The 18974-nt window shown below is 41.6% G+C and overlaps 1 protein-coding gene across 2 annotated transcripts; it reads left to right on the top strand.

The window, feature by feature from the left end:
- The first annotated feature begins 899 nt into the window (after positions 1–899).
- On the top strand, positions 900–10222 carry LOC110141757 (calcitonin receptor-stimulating peptide 1). Of its 2 annotated transcripts, XM_020900735.2 has the most exons (8): positions 900–952; positions 5972–6098; positions 6481–6541; positions 7015–7115; positions 7909–8003; positions 8919–9056; positions 9348–9526; positions 10090–10222. In XM_020900735.2, exons 5-7 carry the CDS (start codon positions 7918–7920, stop codon positions 9499–9501), a joined length of 378 nt encoding a protein of 125 aa, XP_020756394.1. In that variant the 5' UTR covers positions 900–952; positions 5972–6098; positions 6481–6541; positions 7015–7115; positions 7909–7917; the 3' UTR covers positions 9502–9526; positions 10090–10222. The 2 variants fall into 2 exon arrangements, with proteins under 2 accessions (XP_020756394.1, XP_020756396.1); XM_020900737.2 differs by lacking the exons at positions 900–952; positions 5972–6098; positions 6481–6541; positions 7015–7115 and adding an exon at positions 6824–6942.
- The last annotated feature ends 8752 nt before the right edge of the window (positions 10223–18974 follow it).

Here is an 18974-nt window from a genome sequence, read left to right on the forward strand (position 1 = left end):
GCTGAAGAGACTTTCTTTTTCCAATTGTATATTCTTGCTTCTTTTGTCAAAGATAATTTACTGTAGGTGTGTGGGCTTATTTCTGGACTCCCTATTCTGTTCCGTTCATCCATACGTCTATTTTTATGCCAACATCACACTGTTTTTTCTTCTTTTAAGATTTTTTTTGGGATGTAGACAATTTTTAAAGTCTTTATTGGGTCCCATAGGGTCACAAAGAGTCAGACATGCCTGAAGCAACTTAGCATGCGTGCATGCACATACATATGTCCTCTCCCTCTTAACCTCCCTGCCACCCCCTACCTCCTCCTACCCCTTTAGGTTGTTACAGAGCCTTAGTTTGAGTTTGCTGAGTCATACACCAAATTTCCATTGGTTATCTATTTTATGTATTGTAGCCTATGTGCTTCCATGCTCCTCTTTCCATTCATATCACCCTCTCCTTCCTTCCCTCTACCTGTATCCATAAGTCTGTTCCCTATGTCTGCATCTCCATTGCTGTCCTGCAAATAGTTCATCAGTACCATCTTTCGATTCCATATGTATGTGTTAATATATGATAATTGTTTTTCTGTTTCTGACTTACTTCACTTTGTATAATAGGTTGTAGGCTCATCCACTTCATTAGAACTGACTCAAATGTGTTTCTTTTTATGGCTGAGTAGTGTTCTATTTTATATATGTACCACAGCTTCTTTATCCATTCATCTGTTAATGGACATCTAGGTTGCTTGCATTTCCTAGCTATTGTAAATAGTGCTGCAATGAACATTGGGGTCCATGTGTCTTTTTCAATTTTGGTTTCCTCAGGGTATATGCCTTAAAGTGGCATTGCTGGGTTGTATGGTAGTTTTATTTCTAGTTTTTTTTTTTTAAAGAAATCTCCATACTGTCTTCCATAGTGGCTGTATCAATTTATATTTCCACCAACAGTGCAAGAGGATTCTAAAAGGTATTGTTTTTTTACATTCCTTTTTTGATATTTCATTGTTAAAGAAATGCAATCAATTTCTGTATGTTAATCATATACCCTGCTACTTTGCTGAATTAGTTTATCAGTTCTAATAGTTTTTGTGTAGATTCTTTAAGACTTTCTCTATATACATAGTAGCATGTCATCTGCATAAATTACAATTTTACCTCTTCCCTTCCAGTTTGAATACTATTTATTTCTTTTTCTTATCTGATTATTGTGGCTAGGACTTCCAACACTATGCTAATAGAAAAGGTCTTATTCCAGATTTTAGTGGGAAGGCTTTCAGCTTTTCACCATTAAGTATTATATTGACTGTGGGTTTGTCATAAATAGCTTTTACTATGTTGTGAGATGTTCTCTCCGTATCCACATTGGTAAGAGTTTTTGTCATGAATTGACTTTGAATTTTCAGATAAAGTAGACCTTAAATTAAAAAAAAGTTACAAGAGAAAAAGAAGGACATTCTATAGTAATAAAAGGCTCAATACAGCAAGAAAATATATTAACTATGAAAATTTTCACATGCACTAACAGATGCAAACTACATGAAGCAAAAGCTGACAGAATTGATGGTAGAAATAGACAGTTCTTCAATAGTAGCTGAAGACTTCACTACCCTACTCCCAATAATGGATAGAACAACCAAACAGAAGATAAAGAAATAGATTACTTAACACTGTAAACCAACTAGATCTAATAGACATCTATAGAACACTTTACCAAAGAATAATAGCATACATATTCTTCCCATTCTTCCCACCTGGACATTTTCTAGGATAGACCATTTGTTAGGCCACCAATTAAGTCACAATCAACTAATAAGATAGATATCATAAAAAGTACCTTCACCAGTCACAACAGGATAAAGTTAGAAATCAGTAACAGAAAAACATCAGAACTTGTAGAAATGAAGCTACACTTTGAAACAAACAATGGATCAAAGAAATAAGAGAAGTCAGAAAATGCTTACAGATGAATGAAAATGAAAATTCAATACACCAAAACTTATGCGATGCTGTGAAGGTAGTGCTAAGGGGGAAAATTACAGCCTCAAATGCTTACGTTAAAAATCAAGAATGATCTGAAATCACAACCTACCTTTGCAACTTAAGAAACTAGAAAACCAAGAACAACTGAATTCAAAACTATCAGAAGGAATGAAATATTACATTACAGCAGAGATAAAGAAGTGGAGCTTAGATAAACAGAGAAAACCAATGAATCCAAAACTGGTTCTTCAAACACATTGACAAAATTAACAAAGTTTTAGCTAGATGGACTAAGGGGAAAAAAAGAAGACTAAATTACTAAATCAGAAACAATACCACAGACATTAATTACCACCAATTTTATAGTAATAAAAAAATAATAAGTGAGTACTGTGAAAAACTGTATATCAACAAGGTGGCTAACCTAGATGAACTGGACAAATTCCTAGAAACACAAAATTTACCAAGACTAAATCTTAAAGAAATAGATAATCCAAATACACATATAACTAGCAAGGAGATTGAATTAGTAAACAAAAATCTTCTAGTAAAGAGAAACTGGATCTGAAGGCTTCACTGATGAATACTACAAACACTTAGAGAAACCTAATACCAATGCTACTCAAAAATTTCCAAAAACTTAAAGAGAAAGCACCACATCCTAACCTATCCTACAAGGTCAACATTATCCTGATACCAAAGTCAGATTCTGCAATGAAAAAAACAAAACAAAACAAAAACCCTAGTGTCCAATATCCCTTATGATCATGGACATAGAAATCTTCAACAAAATACCAGAAATTGAATTCAGCAGCACATAAAAAGACTATAACATAACCAAATGAGATTAATTCCTGGAAAGCAAGAATGATTTGAAATATGAAAATTGATGAATTAGTTACTCCACAGTAAAAGAATGATTGGAATAAAATGCACATGATTATCTTCAATGATACAGAAAATGTATCTGGAAAACTTGAACACCCTTTCATGATAAAAAAAACTTTCAACTAGGAACAGAAGGAAAGTGCCTCTACATAATTAAAGCTATATATGAAAAATCAAACAGTAACATTGAGTATAGTGTTACTATACTAATGTTGAGTATAGTATATATATATACTATATAGTATATATATATGTACTATACTATATATATATATAATAACACTATACTCAATGATGAAAAACTCAAAGCTTTCCCTCCAAGATCTGGAATAAGATTCCCACCAGAAACCATAAAACTCCTAGAAGAAAACATACTCAGTAAACTTGACATTGATCTTAGCAATATCTTTCTAGATATCCCAGGCAAGAGAAACAAAAGCAAAATTAAACAAATGGGACTACATTAAACTAAAAAGCTTCTGCACAGCAAGGGAAATCATGAATAAAATGAAGAGACAGCCTACTAAAAGAAAGAAAATATTTGTAAATTATATATTGAATAGGGATTAATATCCAAAAATCTATAAAGCCTCACAAACTCAATAGCAAATAAAAGGGGAGGGGGAGAAGATCTGAATAGATATTTTTCCAAAGAAGAAATACAGATGCCTAATAAGTACACGAAAAGGTGCTCAGAAATTCTAATCAGAGAAATGCAAATCAAAATCACAGTGAATACCACATCACACCTGTTAGAATGCCTATTAGAAGAAGCCAAGAGGGCTTCCTGGTCTGGTGGACCAGTGGTTAAGAATCAGCCTTGCAATGCAAGGGACACTGGTTCGTTTTCTGGTCTGGGAAGATCCCACACTGTTGTAACAACTAAGTCCCCACAGCCGAACTACTGAGCCCACATACTGCAAGTAAAGAAGCGCATACCTTGAGAACACCAAGAGTTCACTTGGTAAAGCTGGGATGGGCTCAGAGGAGAATGGTTTTATGTCTCATAGTAAGAGACTCTAGACTTAAAAAAAAAAAAAACCAAAAAACAAAACAAAAAAACCCTTAGGGTTAACCTTCCTTTCCTTGTCTCATTCCTGGAAACTTTGATGGGGAAACCAATTCTGCATGTTAAATAAAATGTTTCTGAAATATGTGAGCTCACAATTTTGAAATCAGTTGAAAGCTGTGCTACCTAAGTAGGTCTCGTTTCTCTGCTGACTGGGACTAGAGTCCTATACTAGCTTGGAGACTGGCTGGTAAATCTGCCACAGTAAATTAATTTCCATTATTTAACAAACATTGGGTGAGTGCCACCTGGTGTGCAACACACTCTTTCAGCTCTGTTTCAAAGAAAGGACTTGGGGTTTTTGTCTGTCAATTTGTTTTTGAACCTTGCCCTCAACTCAGCATCAGCACACCTTAGAAATTCAGAGTACTTGATGGATGAGTTAATCTTAATCCCTCTCCATCTGGACAGACTGACTTTTCAAGAAAAGCTGGAATTGCTGGAGGCTGCATTCGCAGTCTCTGGGAGCAGACCCTGCAGATTTCAAGAGTGGGGAATGAATGTGAGCTTGGAAGGCTGACAGTACACGTGGAAGCCAGGAGTAGAGTTCTGAGCCCACATAGTCACAGCGTTACAAATTTGGCTTTTGAAGTCCTCCTTTCTGAACCATTTTGCATCACCATTGCACTGGTGAAGGCAATGGTTCTCTCAATAGGAAAAGGCAATCCAAGGATAGCCATACTTAGAAATGACTTCAGATCAGAAACCTTGGGTCTTGGAAGTCATTTTGGCAAAACTGTTTCCCACCTGAGTTTTAAAGCCTTGCCTACAACAGTCTTAAGTGGCAGAGCCCACTTAAATGCTGCAAAATATCTGCATTGCCGCGGTAGTCAATTTGGTCTTGGGACCGAGCCCCCAAATCCCTGTCTGGGTCTCAGCCCACGATTTCTGCTTCTAGACACCAGGATAGAAGGAGCCCGCGGTCCGCCATCCTGAATCCTTCCCTTGCACATCTTCCCTTTCCCGGCTCTGTGCCCAATCGCACTCGCCCGCTTCCGACTGGAAGCCCCTACCGCCGCAATCCTGCCAGAAGAGAGCTAGTTTCAGACACCTAGTTTCCCTGCCCCAAGATTTTATTCCCTTGCATCAGTGCCACCCCTGGGTTTAAGAAGCAGAAAATAGGAATAAGGGCATCTTGGAAGTTAGATGTCCTGAACCCTGAGAGCACCAACCTGTAGGGGAAGAGACGTGCTGCGAGGCAGGCGTGTCGAATGGAATGAGGCTTGACACTGAGGTCTGGGTGTAAACCTGTGGCTCGGTCACTCATGTCTCATTTCAGCTAGTATCAGTTCTCCCCGAGAAAAGAAGCTACCTGGGATCTGTGTTTTTCCCCCCCGCTCCGCAATGCCGCTGCAGTGCTTGCGGCGCTGGAGGGTCTCTACAGGCTGCGTGGATCATGTGCTGTGCACTCAGACCCAGCTATCCTGTGTACAGTGAGAAGCGTCTTTCTCTGCATTTTACCTGCTGAGGACAAGTCAGGACCTCGGACCTTCCAGGAAGGCTTAGAGCAGTCGCTCCAACAGGGAGATCCAGAAACCTGTTGAGCAGGGTGTAGGAGGGTCGAGGTGCTGGGCAATCGAATCGGGTTTTACAGAGCAGTTTATTCCAGAGAGTCATGGACGCAGGACGTATTCCTGCTGCTGTGCGCTGTGCGCTTCCTGCCGGACTGTGAGCACCACCTGGATGCCCCGGGGCACCGGTGTCATCTTGTGAGTGCCTGTGATGAGGGCGCGCGCACATGTCTGGAGTCAGTGCTGAGTTTGTGGGTGTGTAAGAGTAGACAGAAGCCAGCATGGGATTGCACGCCCGCAGGACTCTTCAGCACCATCAGGCTTGGCGGGCTTTCTAGCAGAGGGCTGAATTGCGGTAGATGAGGGTGCAGGGTCACTGGAACATCTTGGCAAACAGCAGCCGGAAGCAAGGGGCAGCTGGGCAAATGGTTGGGGAAGGAGAGTGAGCATTAGGTGATGAATGGTGGGGGAGGAGGCGTGGGGCTGGAAGTCGGCTTGGAAGCTGGGAGGCATCTAAGCCTTGCACTTCCCTGCTCAGGCTCAGCGGGGCATCCAGCCCCTCCTTACCCAATGAAGGACCACCCAGCCTGACTCCAGGTAGCTGCGGAGGGTGTTGATTGGGAAAGTGTATCGTGATCCCACGGAATCTTCTATGAACTTCCCTGGTAAGCTCTTCCAGATCCCTAACTGGGTGGAGAACAGGTACATGGTTAGTAATGATAGCATTCCCTCAAGACTGGAATATGAGTCCCATTTCAGAGATAAGTATGTTGAGACTTGACTAGTTTCCAGCCCCCAATCCTACCACCTGGCAAACTTCTAGCCGGAGCAGAGTTGAAATCTGACAAAGGTCCTGGACTTCTATCCTTTCACCTCCACACGCCCTGCTCTGCTGTGCGTGCTTCCTGCTGCCTGAATCCGACACCCCGCTTGGGCACAGAATCATCACCTCTGCTGCGCATTAACCCTGAAATTCTCTTGGACGGGGGTCTATGGTCAAATCTAGGGGAGTCAGTGTTCTCTGTAATGCTGGATTCTATTCTACAGGATAGCACGGCTGGGGATGGAGTGGGACGCGTGCCTGTTCAAAACCCTTGAAAGCAAACAGGTAAAGTTAACTGTGACGTCAAATTGTCCTCAAATTCCAACTTACTTTTCCTGTGTTTTTCATTTGTCCTCACCAACCCCCCTCTGTGCCCCCCTCCCACCCCCGCGATCAATGACCTCAATGCAAATACAAGTGGGGTGGTACTTCTGGATGCTCCATGTTCTGGACGCAAGTGGTGACACAATCCTTCTGGGGCTCACATCCTTCCCCTCATTGGTTGCCCGGAGCTCCTGGAGTCCCCCTAGACCCACAGCAGCGGGAATAAAAGCAGCTGCTCCTGCTGGGAGGATTCAGAGGCACTCAAGTGTCTCCACCACTTCTGCCAGAGTGCAGTCGCCTGCCGCCAAAGCTACTGCTGCTGCTCCTTCCTCTGCTCCCAGCCACCTGGTGCCGGCTGTCAGGTAAGCCCGGAGATTCCTGCTTAGCTGGGATTCTGTTTCTCTTTCTCCCCTTGCTTCCCTCTCTCTCTCCAGTACTCTTTCTTAGCGGATCTCTTCCTGTCTCAACGGCTCTGTCCACTCCTGTCCAAGTCTCTTCACACAAGCTGAGTTACTCTGCAAGACTCCTTCCACAGGTAACCCTGGATGGTCTCAGTTTGCAAACTCTCTTCTTCACTCTTTTCGTGCCTAGAAGGGCTCCAGTCTCTCTCCCGCGGCTCCTGTGCTTAGGTCAGTCTGGGATGCTGGAGCTTCCGGGTACTGCAGGCTGATCCTGATGCAGGAATAGCTTTGTGCGGCCAGTGCTGTCACGGGTCACATCTCATGCCTAGCAGACCGGGGGAAATGTGTTTGGAACCCAGGACAGTGCAGGCTGGTGGGAAACAGGCACAATGACTGAAGGGCAGACAGTCATTAAATGAAAGCCCCTGTTGTGGGTTCTGGGAACTTTTTCCGCAGTTTCCGTCCTGGGTCCCAATTTGAGACTCTGCCAACTTGCTTCTTACAGGGTCCTCTTTGCAAAAGTGTGGAGTGACTGACTGGTAGAATTTAGTTCTTTACAGGTAGGGGGGAAAACCCAGCACTGGGACGACAGCTTTGAGTTGTACAAGGGGGAAAAGCTGTGGTGAGAGACCCAGTCTGTCTCCCAGGAGTCCTGGCCAACAGGTTGTATGTGAGAGTGTGTGGGGTGCTGGGGAGGGGGCTATCTTCAGAAATTTCCTCACCCAGTTCTTTTTCTAAACCAAGCATCCTACAGGCTTACTGGATCATCCAGAAGTCTACTTTGCCAAGGAGGTGAAGGGGAGTGAAATGACCAGCCTGAAGTCAGGATGCAAGGGAATTAGAGGCACAGCCAGGAGCAGAGCCCAGATCAGTGGGCTCAGGGAATTTGGACCTGCTACAGGTGGTGACATTATTCTTCCCTTACAGAGAGGTGTCATGGGATTCTGGAAGTTCCCCCCATTCTTGGTCCTCGGCATCCTGGTCTTGTACCAGGCAGGCATGTATCACGCAGCACCACTCAGGTAAGAAAGCCCTGCTAGGGTTCTCTCACCTCCCCTGGCCCCTAGTTCATAAAATTCTGTGTTCCCAGTTGTACCATGCTATATCTGGCTTTCATGGAGGGGTTGGTAATGTATGAATGTAAACTATATATAAATTTATCATTTTTGTTTTGTTTTTTATTTTTTATTAGTTGGAGGCTAATTACTTTACAATATTGTAGTGGTTTTTGTCATACATTGACATGAATCAGCCATGGATATACATGTATTCCCCATCCCGATGCATGAGACAAGTGCTCGGACCTGGGGCACTGGGAAATTTATCATTTTTATGAGGCAAAGATATGTAGCACACAGTTTACAAATAGACATAAGACATATACATTACATTCTTATTGTAAATTTCATATAACTTATTTCTTTTTACCAAATATTTGTATCTTTAGGAAATCTATTTATTACTTTAACCATAATTTGAGAAATGGATCGCATCCTAATCTGCTAATTATTTTGCCAACAAATTTGTTATTTAGCTGTATGGGACCTATACATCTAATTTCTCACCTTCATTTAGAATACACTAAACGGAAACCATTTTCAGATTTAAACTACCATTATCATTTAATTTTTAATAATGGCTGTATTGAACTAAGTTCATAAAATTCCTGAAAATCTAACCATCAGTTTTCCCAAGCCCAGATAATCTACTAGAGGTTTGGAGGAAACCACTTCTTTGAGGTCACACCAGAGCCTACATTCTGGAAAAGCAGCATTTTTGGATGGATCACTGGCCTCTTGCCCTCTCCATTGAGAGATGGGGCAGTCACATCCTCAGGGGAAGTCACAGAAACCAGGAAACCTAGCTGCTTATCCTAGATGTGGGGGTGTTGGGCGGCGGGGCTCAGAGCTGGTGTTGGGCTTGCTTCCCCTCCCTAGGTCTGTCTCTGATGGTCGTTTTGATCCTGCTACCCTGGATGAGGAGGAATCACGCCTCCTACTGTCTGCGATGGTGAACGACTACGAGCAGATGAGGGCTCGGGAGTCGGAGAAGGCTCAGAAGACTGAGGGCTCCCGGTGAGATGCCCTGCCCCACCCAGCACAGGGCATCCTCTCCCTCCTGTCCTGCCCAGAAAGGCATATCCTGGAGCCACCTTTGGGTTTTCTGACACCCCTAAAAATGTCTATGGGGAGTGATTGTGGCCCTTTCTCCAATGGCCTGTGATATTCTGCTGTTATGACCATTTCTAGCAGAACTATTTAAGGTTTATTGGTGCCTCTCAGAGTAGTAATTTTTCATGATGATTCTGTGGGGCAGCACCTACTATCAGTAACAGCCCTTTCCTTTTTCTCTATCCTGAAAATCAGCATGCAGAAGAGAGCCTGCAACACTGCCACCTGCATGACCCATCGCCTGGCAGGCTGGCTGAGCAGATCTGGGAGTATGGTGAGGAGCAACTTGTTGCCGACCAAGATGGGTTTCAAGATCTTCAGTGGGCCCCGCAGGAACTACTGGTTTTAAGCAGTGAAATGATTCTCAGAATAAGGTGACTGGTCTTTGTACTATTAGATGGGAGGATAATTGACTGGGTACTTCAGGGTGCAGTCCACACTCTAACCCTTCATGGATTCATATGGGTGAAAAATCCACAGGGGAAGGAGCCCACACCAGGGTCTGGAGAAAGAACATAGAGTCCCAATAGCTGAAAACCCTAAAACTTGGGTTCATTTTTCTCTATTTTTTCAGTCTCTTCTTGTGACACTGAGATCCTCTGCCAGGAAATATTGATTGTGTTTATTTAAAACATGGTTCTCTGGATTATAACTGTGACTATTCTAGCATTTGAGTTTGAAAGGCAATTATTTTCTCCTTTTAGAGCATGCCCTACTATGTCACGTACATCTGAATTCAGAGTATAGACTTGGGTTCAATCTGTCTGTCTGTCCCCTACTAATCATATGATTATTGTCCTGACCCACTCTGAGCCTCAGCTTTCATCTAACTTGAATGCAACAACAGTATCATCAATATAAAACAATAATTGTGATAATACATGACAGGAGCCTCTTAACTAATAAGTAATATTTGTTACATTTTTCCCCCTCCTAGGTCACCAGGAAGTTGAACTCTACTTTTAGTTTGCATGAAGTCACCTTACAAAAAAAGAAAATAGCATGGAAATACCCATGTATGCATGCTTCTCGATATTGAAAACACTCTTCTTTCCCTTGAAATAAACTAAATGCAGAATAAAATAATTGCAGTTGTCTAGTGTGAATCTTTTTTTATATCAATGTATTTGATTCTGTATTCAATAAATATGACACATATCTCATTGGCTTATCTGGTAGCAAATCTGGGCCCTGTCAGCCAACCTGTCAGCTGATCTGCTAAACCTCAGGGGCACATGAGGTCACTGCCTTCTGGGTGTCTGGGGGTGCATAGTAATGCTGAGCCTCAGTGGAACTCTTTGTTTAAAGAAATGTTCTCATTTGTACACTTCATCAAGATAAAAAATATATTTTCAATACACTTAAAAGGAGTGATGCTGTTTTTCCCAAAGAACCTCAGAGACCTGTGAACAGTTTGTGAGCAGGCTGGCTCAACTGAAGCAATGATACCATGCTGGGGGGTATGCTCAGTGTCTAGTGATACACCCTTATTGGAATTAGAACACTCTACATCTCAAGGAGATAGTCACATTTATTTTCAGAGAGTGCCCTAGTCCCCTGCCCCAGGAGTTACCCGTTCTCTTCTTCTTGACTCAGGTTTGTCCTTACTCATCCCTGTCTTCCCTCCCAACAGCACCCCTTCATTCACTTCATAGCCTGGAAAGCCCTTAAGAATAAGGGCTCACAGTTCACAAGGGGATCACAGACTGACAGACCTGGAAAGACCATCAGATACCATCTAATCCAATTTTTTACTCGGAGATGCAGAGAAGAAAAGTGTGTTGCTCAAGGTCCTGCATTAAGTTTAACAGAGAGACATTCTTATATTTAACAAATAATCATTGGGTCTGTTATATGCTTAATACTATTTGAACTTCAGGAACAGAGCAATGAATGAAACAGACAAAACTCTTGCATTCACAGAGCTTATATTCTAACGGGGGCGGGGGAGATTTAGGTGAAACATGTCCTAGAATCAGAGATACTTAGTATCGGAAGGAATATGGGATGTCATAGAATGTAAAGGCTTATTCCATATAGAAATTTTACAGCATCAACATCCCTAGCATCTGTTGGAAATGCTGGTGACAAGCTGTTAACTATAACTTTCAAGGTTACTGGGGAAGCCAATTCTACTGGTGGGCAGTCAGTTAAGTGGGATTCTTTAGTTGGAAAAATCATCCCTTCTTACCGAATTGACTATTATTTCTTCAGAAGCACACAGAATTATGACTCTTGCTTCTATTCAGTCTGTACTCAGCTCAGTAGCCCAGCATTAGCTGCAAAGGTAGATCAGACCATGTCTCCCTTTGGTATAGCATACTCCACTGAGTCCCCGTCTCAGAGTAGAGACCTGGGACATTGCAATGGTTTACAAGGCTTAAGTTCATCTGCCCTTCCTCTCCCCTCACCAACAGTCTCACTACCACTTAGTCTCACTTCCTACTTCTCCCTCGCACTAGCCTTCTTATGACTCCTCATTTTATATCCATCAGCAACAATCCCCTCAAGTGTTTGCACCTGCTGGTACCTCGCTGCAGAATGCTCTTACCCCGTGGCCCTAACTCCTCCAGATATTTATTCAAATATCACCTATCCTGGCTATTTTTCTGATACTGTCCCTCACCTGCCAGCCCACCCTAACCCTCTTTGCCTCTTTCTTCTTACTTCTTTACTATTTATTACCTACTATCATAACATGTATTTTATTTAGCTAACTTATATGTATACTCCATTCTTTGTAAACAATTTAAGTTCCACCTATGTAGGAATATGGCTATTTCATTAACCGCCGAATCTAATACTCACTGAACAGTATGCCTGGCACAAGGCAGCATTCCGTAAATATTTGTTAAATGAAAAGTTAAATCTTCTTGTCTTTTGTGTTTGTTGTCAACTCTCTGGTTCCCTTTCAGTCTGAGGTACTCACGATCTGACCCATATCATGTCTCTGCTCTCTTGTAAACTAACCCATTTCTTGTTTTACTCCCAACTTTCTCGGGGTTTTTGCACTTATTTATTTTGATGTTTTGCTTCAAATATTGTTCCCCAAAAGTCTGCATGCTTGATTCCCTCCCTTCCTTTAGGAACTCTGATGAATTATCTCAGAGAAGACTTTCCTGACCACCATACACAAAATTATACTCCTTCCTCAGATTACTCTCTGCCACCTGATTATTCACCTTAATTTTTTTCAACTTAATAATTTTTTCATAGAACTTACCAGTAGCTACAATATAGTTATTATTTTTTATATTTTTTTATTTATTATTTTTGTTTTTGTCTATGTCATCCCACAGCGTGTAACACTCTGAAGAAAGTTACATGTATCCTTGGAGCTTAGAAAATTCTGTAGAACATTATAAACCCTCAATAAATATTTGTTGAAAGTGAAGTGAAAATCTCTCAGTCGTGTCCAACTCCTTGTGACCCCATGGACTATACAGTCCATGGAATTCTCCAGGCCAGGATACTGGAGTTGGTAGTCTTTCCCTTCTCCATGGGATCTTCCCAATTTCAGGGATCAAACCCAGGTCTCCCACATTGCAGGTGGATTCTTCACCAACTGAACCACGAGGGAGGCCGGAGAATACTGGAGTGGGTAGCCTATCCCTTTCTCCAGTAGATCTTCCCGACCCAGAAATTGAACCGGGGTCTCCTGCATTGCAAGCAGATTCTTTACTAACTGAACCATCAGGGAAGCCCTGATATTTGTTGAGCTTTTAAGTGAATTATAATGCTCTGATTTGTTCTCTGAGTTCATCTTTAACTATTGTCCTGTTTATGAGATGTAAAGATCTCATATTTAAAACAGTCTATAATTTTTGTTTTGATTTTCACTTTGAAAAGTAACATAGAAGAGTACTTTAAAATTTAAACTAGCATTCAAAACTATACTTCACTTATTTAGTTCCAGGTTTTACACTGAGGTTTGAGAAAGTATTGATAGATTTTATTAATTTTTGACTTTTGAAATTTACTAAAATTTTCAATTAGGTTTGTTATTTGACCCTTTCACGTAAATGATTAGGAGATTAAAAAGGATTAAAAGGAGCCCCTGAGGACAGGTCACCTCCATGCTATAGGAAAGTAAGCGAGGCTGTCTCATTTTCCAAGAATGAGAAGCCAAGAAAACCCCATGGATACAATACCTTTCTTATTTCTTGTCTAATCTAGAATTCACTGAGGTTGTGTCCTTGGTTCTAGGCTCTAATGGCACCAGGGAACCCTATATTAAAGCTCCATAAGTCTGTTGCCTAAATAATGGTCAAAATGTCTCTTGGGAGCAGAGACACATTAGAGAGTTTCTCCAAGCCCAGGTGGTAAAAAGTCCCTGGGCTCTGCGCACCTTCCATGTGTTAACAATTCCCTTTTGCCTGCCCAACCTGCATGCATCATTAAATACTGGATAAAGTTTAAAAAAATGAAGGGGCTTTTTTCAGGTGGGCTTTAATCCAATCTTCACTTAATTAAAAGTCTTCTGTTAGTTATTGGCAAAGAAATCTAAGGCATGGAGCTCAACATTCAAGCACCAACTTCAAGATGCATCTTAATAACCCATCAGGGGCTTCCCAGGTGGCTTAGTGGTAAAGAATCTGCCTGCCAATGCAGGAGACGATCCCTGGGCTGGGAAGATGCCCTGGAAAAGGAAATGGCAACCCATTCCAGTATTCTTGCTGGGAAATATCATGCCCAGAAGAACCTGGAGGGCTACGGTACATAGCGTCGCCAAGAGTTGGACATGATTTAGTGGCTAAAGAATAACAACAATGACCTGTCAAGGCCTGGAGTTATGTCATGTAAAGCAGTCCGTTTCCCATCTCTCCTGGAGTGTCACCGAGCATGAACACCAGTTCGCTCAATAACTTCCCTTTCTCTGGAGCGCATATGAACAGGAACACTGAAGACCACAAACCGGAAGTTGCTAGAGGAGGGACATCTCATATGTGAGATTTCATGATTCCCAGACACAATTGTCTGGGGAGTGAACATAGTCAGGCGGTGAATTCAAGGGGGTGCCATTCCCAGCAGAAGAGGCACAGAGGATGGCCCCTGACACAAAGAGTGATCTCCTCGCCCCCACCCCTGCACCCCATCAGGTGCACTCTCTTTTTAGACACTCTGTTACTTCCACTCTATTTAGCCACTTTCTGGCTCTGGCCCACCTGCCCTGGGAGACTTCCTCAGTGCTCCAGACCACAACAGCCTCTCTCTCTTAAAGCCCCAGCACTTACTGTCCCTGCCAATCAGCCCAGCATTTACTTAATGTGGTTAAGTAAAGAATTCCTCCACCCCTAGAAGTCCACATCCTAATCCTTGGAAATGCAAATGTGTTACTTTACATGGCAAAAGAGACTCTGAAGACAGGATTAAACTGAGGATTTTGAGATAGGGAGATTATCCCGGATTTATCCAGGTGAGTCCAATAGAATCACAAGGCTCCTTCCAAGTAGATGAGGGAAGCAGAAGAGGAAGCTGGGGTGAGGCAATAGGAGGACTCAACTTGCCAATACTGAAAACGGAGGAAGGGGCCCTTGAGCGAAGGAACGTGCTGGCCACTAGAAATGGGAAATGGAAAGGAAATGGGTTCTCCTCTAGAACCTCCAGAAAGGACCCAAGCCTGCCAAGATTTTAGCACATTGAGAGCCCTGTTGGACATGGGACTTAGAGCCACAGAAGTGTAAGTTAAACTTGTATTGTTTAAGGTCCTTAAAGTAGTAATAATTTGCTATGGCAGCAATAGGAAAATAGTGCTTATTCTCTTTTATTGTTCTTGATTTTTATTTATTTTTAAATTGAAGTATAGTTGATTTACAATGCTGTGTTAGTTTCAGGTATACAGCAAAGTGATTCAATTATACATATGTATCTATTTTTTCAGATGTTTTTCTCTTATAGGTTATTGCAAAATATTGAGTATAGCTTCTTGACTATATAGTAGGTCCCTGTTGGTAAATTATTTCATTTGTGCGAGTCTTATCTTCCTAAGAAACCAGAATCATTCTTAGGAGATTGGTCTTTATTCATCTCCCCCTTCTTTTTAAGGCTCAATTAGATATATGCTTTAGTTCTAGGTGAACTCACCAAGCAGCCATTTTACAAAGCTTCTGCTGACAACTTGCAGAAAGCGTGTCTTTTAGGCAAGAACTTGGAGTCAGCTGTAGACCCATTTTTAATAAGTAGAGAAAGATCTGGTGCTGCTAGTCCAGGTGGCAAGCTCTCTCTCCGCTGTCAGAGAGCACTGTTACGTACTTTACTGTCAGGGATATAACGGCAAGGTGTCTGTCCTCCCTTCCTCCTATCTATCTTGAAAATCCTTCCCTCCTCATATTGCGCAGCTGGTGGTAGGAGGAGCCTTTTCTGATTGCATCACTTAGAGAGATTTTCCTTACTCCTACATGTTGACCCCTTCAGCAGTTCTTTCAGAAGACAATGGTGCCTTCCAGGGCAAGTGGAGGAGGTCAAATAGTGTGTATCTTGATGTTAAATAAAGGTACTGTAAAGACAGCATGACATATACAGTATATTTGTAGAATGTCAGAATTAGAAAGAAACTTCAAAATCTCCCAACTCAAGAGATCTGTTTGACAAATGTGGAAGTAGAAGTCCAAATAATTTTCTTAAAGTCACGTCATTTAGAGTTAGGGGTAGGAATTAGAACCTTATCTCCTGGATCCCAGCACTCTTGCCCTTGTCTCTACTGCTGCTAAGTCGCTTCAGTCGTGTCCGACTCTGTGTGACTCCACAGAGATTCTACATGAGATTCTACGCACAAGAATACTGGAGTGGGTTGCGATTTCCTTCTCCAGATGTCTCTACTGCATCCACTGACAAAATAAAACACAACAGAAACAACTACAGTTCAGATGAGGTGAAACAGTGCATAATACCAACCTAAGAACTTAAGTTATTGGATTATTGTTTCTTTGAACTTTGAAGCATTTAAAATTGTTATTTTGTGAATGTTGTTATGGGTCTGATTTGTTTTTTTTTTTCTTTCTTTCTTTCTTTTTTTTAAAGCAATTTACTTAAGTGGCAGCACTGACATTTTCCTGCTGCAAAATTGTCAATCTCCCAGATATTGGTACAGAATTGTAAATAATTCATGCCTGGTCATTGAGCTTCTGACTACAAATCACATTAGCCCTGAAACAGGATAACATGCCTATGTCCTCCTCTGACTCAGCAAGCATCATGTCTAGAGGACCAGAACTCTTACCTGATATTGTAGCAAATTAGCCAGGTTCCAGCATCTCAGAGCCTCAGTGACACCTTGAAAATACAATCAATTCAAGCCGAATTCTCTTACTATTTCTTCATCTATAAAACAAAGATAATGAGACTCATTAAAATGTTGAGAGTATAACTGAGAATGTATACATAGTGCTTGATATAGAGTTGGAACTCAATTGTTCATAGTTTTAATTTTAATATTTTTTTGCTTTGTTTTATCTCAATATGATTTTTACAAAATCTCTCAGACTCACAGTACCTGCAACATTTCTCAGGATGTTCCTCACCTCCAATGTTGCAGAGATTCACTTGCACTAATCACTAATGGAAAGCCTGGGATTCTCCCCGTCTTTACGCAGTACACATAATTTTAAAAAATCACTTTAGGTTTTTAGCATGGTCTTAGATTCACAGCAAAATTGGGAGGAAGGAAAGAGATTTCCCACATATTCCTGCCCCTACACATGCACCATCTATCTCCCCCATTATCAACATCCCCCAGCAGAGTGATACATTAGGTATCAGTAGTTTTCTGTTAATGATTTTTAGTTTAATTCCACAATGATCTGAGAGCAGAGATTGCATGAATTCTTTTCTTTTAAATGTGTCAAGGTTTGCTGTGTGGCCCAGAACGTGGTCTAACTTGATAAACATTCCATGTGAACTAGAGAAAACTGTGTGTTCTGCTATTGTACAAGTACTCTACAGAGGTTGATTATAGTTGACTGATGTTGTTGCCTAGTTCAACTATATCTTTACTGATTTTTCTGCCTGCTGGATCTGTCCATTTCTGATAGGGAATGTTGAAGTCTCCAGTTATGTAGTATGTTCATCATTTTCTCTGGACAGTTTTATTAGTTTTTACCTCATATATTTTATCTCTTTGTTTTTAGGCACAAACATGTTAAGGAGTGTGGGCTTCCCAGGTGGCACTAGTGGTAAAGAACCCACCTGCCAATGCGGGAGACGAAAGAGATGCAGGTTTGATCCCCAGAAGATCCCCCGGAGGAGGGCATGGCAACCCACTCTAGTATTCTTGCCTGTAGAATCCCGCAGACAGAGGAGCCCGGTGGGCTACAGTCCATAGGGTCGAAGAACTGGATAAGACTGAAGTGACTCAGCATGCACACATGTTAAGGAGTATTGTGTCTTCTTGGAGACTGTACCCCTTATTATTATGAATACCCTTCTTTATCCCTGTACCTTTTCTTGAGGCCTACTCTATCTGAAAATAACATAGCTACACAGTTACTTTCAAAGCATGGTATATTTTTCTCTACCTATTTACTTTCAATCTGTGTCTATATTTAAAAGTCAGTTTCTTGCAGACAACATGTAGCGGGTCCTGATTTTTGATACACTCTGACAGTTTCTATCTGCTAATTGGTACGTTCAGAGACCACTGGCATTCAAAGAGTCTATTGACATAGTTGGATCAATATCTACTGTCTTTGTTACTGTTTCTTATTTGTTGTATTGTTCTTGTTTGGTACTTTTATCGTCCACTCCTTTTCTGACTTTTGAGGTTTTAATTAATCATTTTATCTGTATATGATTCCGTTTTTCTCCTTTCTTAGCATATTGGCTATATTCCTTAAAAATTTTTTTGTTGATCTCCCTAGAGTTTGCAATTAACATTTACAACTAACCCAAACTGACTCCGAAATAACACTATACCATTTTGTGGGTAGTGTGAAAACCTTGTAATAGGAAAATAATCATAACTCCTTCCTTCTGATCCTTGTATCATTGCTGTCATTTATTCTATTGATGTATAGCATACTGAAGCATAAAGATAGATGTAATTATGTATATCAATATGCATATTATTTAATACATCATAGTTACAACTATTTTGAACAAATTGTTTTCTGTTAGATCAGCTAAGTATAAGAAAGGGCTGCTCTGGTGGCTCAGCGGTAAGGAATCTGCCTGCCAATGCCGGAGACATGGGTTCAGTCTCTGCATAGGGAAGATCCCCTGGAGAAGAAAATGGCAAGCCATTCCAGTATTCTTGCCTGGGAAATCCCATGGACAGAGGAGCCTGGAGGACTATATGGTCCATAGGGTCACAAAAGTCAAATGAATTAGTGACTAAACAACAACAACAAGTATGAAAAAAAGAAACAAATCTGATGCTTAATGTGTATTCATGTTGTGTTTTTTGCCTTTTAGTATAATTTAAAATTTTTGGATAGTTGAAGATGATATGCCAGGTCAAAAGAACTGCTGGAAATAGGCCTCTGGTATGGTGGTGGTGGGAGAAGGCAATGGCGACCCACTCCTGTCCTCTCCCCTGGAAATTCCATGGATGGAGCAGCCTGCAGTCCCTGGGGTCGCGAAGAGTCGGACACGACTGAGCAACTTCACTTTCACTTTTCAGTTTCATGCTTTGGAGAAGGAAATGGCAACCCACTCCAGTGTTCTTGCCTGGAGAATCCCAGGGATGGCGGAGCCTGGTGGCCTGCCGTCTATGGGGTCACACAGAGTTGGACATGCCTCAAGTGACTTAGCAGCAGCAGCAGCGGCATGGTGGTGGTGATCTACATAGTTCAAGGCTTTAGTGTAGTCAATGAAACAGAAGTAGAT

Source organism: Odocoileus virginianus, chromosome 10, assembly GCF_023699985.2.
Source record: "Odocoileus virginianus isolate 20LAN1187 ecotype Illinois chromosome 10, Ovbor_1.2, whole genome shotgun sequence".
In the NCBI taxonomy this organism is placed as follows: domain Eukaryota; kingdom Metazoa; phylum Chordata; class Mammalia; order Artiodactyla; family Cervidae; genus Odocoileus; species Odocoileus virginianus.

Coding starts and splice junctions, on each gene's coding strand:
- LOC110141757 (XM_020900735.2), top strand. CDS start 7,918: ATGGGATTCTGGAAGTTCCCCCCATTCTTGGTCCTCGGCATCCTGGTC. Junction 8,004..8,918: donor TATCACGCAGCACCACTCAG/GTAAGAAAGCCC, acceptor TCCCCTCCCTAG/GTCTGTCTCTGATGGTCGTT. Junction 9,057..9,347: donor CAGAAGACTGAGGGCTCCCG/GTGAGATGCCCT, acceptor CCTGAAAATCAG/CATGCAGAAGAGAGCCTGCA.